This window comes from Cariama cristata, unplaced genomic scaffold, assembly GCF_000690535.1.
Source record: "Cariama cristata isolate BGI_N322 unplaced genomic scaffold, ASM69053v1 scaffold542, whole genome shotgun sequence".
NCBI classification, from domain to species: Eukaryota; Metazoa; Chordata; class Aves; order Cariamiformes; family Cariamidae; genus Cariama; species Cariama cristata.
In genome coordinates, this window is record NW_009601850.1 from 48,775 (window position 1) to 50,910 (window position 2,136).

Consider the following 2,136-nt stretch of genomic DNA (forward strand, 5'->3'; position numbering starts at 1 on the left):
TGGGCGCACGGTGAAAGGACAGTGGAGGTTTCTGCTGGTGTCTTTGGGGAGGGAAAGGGGAGGCTTTGAACCAGCTGAGCGTTTACCCAGCTGGGTGCAAGCCCTGCAGTAGGGCCAGGGGCGTCTGCGGGCGTACCTGGCACCCGGGGAGCGGGCCGGGGGCTTTCAGGGCTGGCTGAAGGGCAGGTGTCTGCGGGGGGCATTACCTCTGCTCGGTACCTGGTCGCCTTCACGGGCTGGCTTGATTCTGTAGAATGGTGGATCTTCTGCTTTGGCTCGTTGATCACACTCAGTAAACCGTTGCTAATTATGTTTAACATGTGACACTCTTACATAGCATTCTAACAGGCAGGTTATAGAAGGGTTTAGTTAGCACGAAAGCAGAGCAGTTTATTCAGTAAACTTTTCCCTCTGTATGTGCAGTATGTCTGCACCTGAGCCGAGCCGGAGCCTGCCTTCGTAGCCAGCAATGCCTTCTGGCAGCATTCACTTTCTCTGGGCTTCGCAACGTTTGAAACTCTCACATCCCAGAGTTATTGTTTCTTCAGAAAATACGTGGAATATTGTAGAGTCACAGAATAACTGAAGCTGGAAAGGAGCCCCGGAGGTCATCTCGTCCAGCCCCTGCTCAGAGCAGGGGGTGCGGGATCTGCCCGAGGGAGGAAGAGAGACGTGCTCTCTCAGTGGTACAGTCCAAGTCCTGGTTGTGGGAAATCGTTCTATGATTATTATTTATTTCGGCCTTGTTTTTAATGTTCACGTGTCCTTTTGCTCCCCCAAAATGAAGACAGTAAACAGAATCTCGTTTGATTTCTCTTCTTCTTGTTTCTGTGTTACAGGCAAATGGACACAGTTTTGTACATATGGAACATGAGAAAGCTGTACTACTACTGAAGAGTTTCCAGAATACAGTAGACCTAGTTATTCAACGTGAGCTTACTGTCTAAATATTTTTTTATAAATAGTAAATACGTCTAGCCAGATCTAATGTTCAAACAGATTTATACATAGGAAACAAATTTTTTGCCAATTGCTGGACCAATGGCAAACAGTAGTGCCAAATGTATAATACTATATGTTAGTACCAATCATCTTGAAAAAAATATATTAACTATATAAATATATTGTTCATGTGGCTATGTATTAGTTTTAATTGTCAGCCTCTGGCTGTGCATTGGTGCGTTTTTTTAATCAAGTTACTTCTTAAAGTCAATTTCATATGATTTCAAAACACAGAAGCACATACAAATTCTTTAGGAATTCTGCTGTCCATCAGAAACACTGCCTCAAAGTTGTATATGCCTTTATAAAGATAAAATATATTAACCTGTACTTCCCATGAAATATTTCTATCATGTCACATACAAAAATATAGAGAAAAAATATTTTCATAAACACCTCAAAGAAAGTATATATTAAATTAAATTTAATAATGTTCATTTATTTTCAATGCAAAGATATTATATGCCTTATGAAAATACCTGTACATATGCAGTGTGTATAGCTGGCTCCATATTAATTAGTAAAAATGTCACTATACAGGGTGAGATACTTAATAAATTATACTGTCAACTCTGGGACCTAGATATAAATAACCTACATGAAAAATTGTTTAACTTCCTTTTGTTTGACACTTTGAGTTGCTTCCATGTGAACACACTAAGCGGACGAACAGGGAGTTCAGACAGGTATGGCTCATACATAGAAGAAGGTTGCGATGAGTGGCAGGAAAACTTCTTTTGTTGCTGCTAATTTTATTCTTTACCTTTTTAATTTGAAATTATAGGCCCTTTACTTACATTCCCCATTCCCCCACTCTTACACTGTTCTGTATTTTGACTCTGGTCCTGGCTGTGCTAGCCCCTGCTCACTGTATTCCCTATCGATGAGGCTTTGACCTTTGTACAATCCTTTATTTGAGTAACAGTCTCTTTAAAATGAATGGGAGCAGACATAGCGTAAGAGAGGGTACATCGCAGGGGGAGCAGCGACCGACACTGAGCGAGCCCGGGGAGAGCTTTCCCACGGACATACGCAGTTTGGAAACCCTTCGGGAAAAGCCCTGGGGCTGTTCCCCAACCAGAATGCTGACAGCACAGGACTTTGCAAAACTGCTGTCGGTTCAGCCGTTCAGGT

The 2,136-nt window shown here is 42.3% G+C and overlaps 1 protein-coding gene across 1 annotated transcript in view; it reads left to right on the forward strand.

Annotated features, from left to right (window-relative positions):
* The window catches only part of LRRC7 (leucine rich repeat containing 7), a 41,377-nt gene extending 40,241 nt beyond the window's left edge, over positions 1-1,136 (forward strand). Inside the window, exon 13 of the mRNA XM_009710597.1 lies at positions 840-1,136. Coding sequence (XP_009708899.1) covers positions 840-947 — 108 coding nt within the window. The 3' untranslated portion in view covers positions 948-1,136. The remainder of the gene's footprint in view (positions 1-839) is intronic.
* The last annotated feature ends 1,000 nt before the right edge of the window (positions 1,137-2,136 follow it).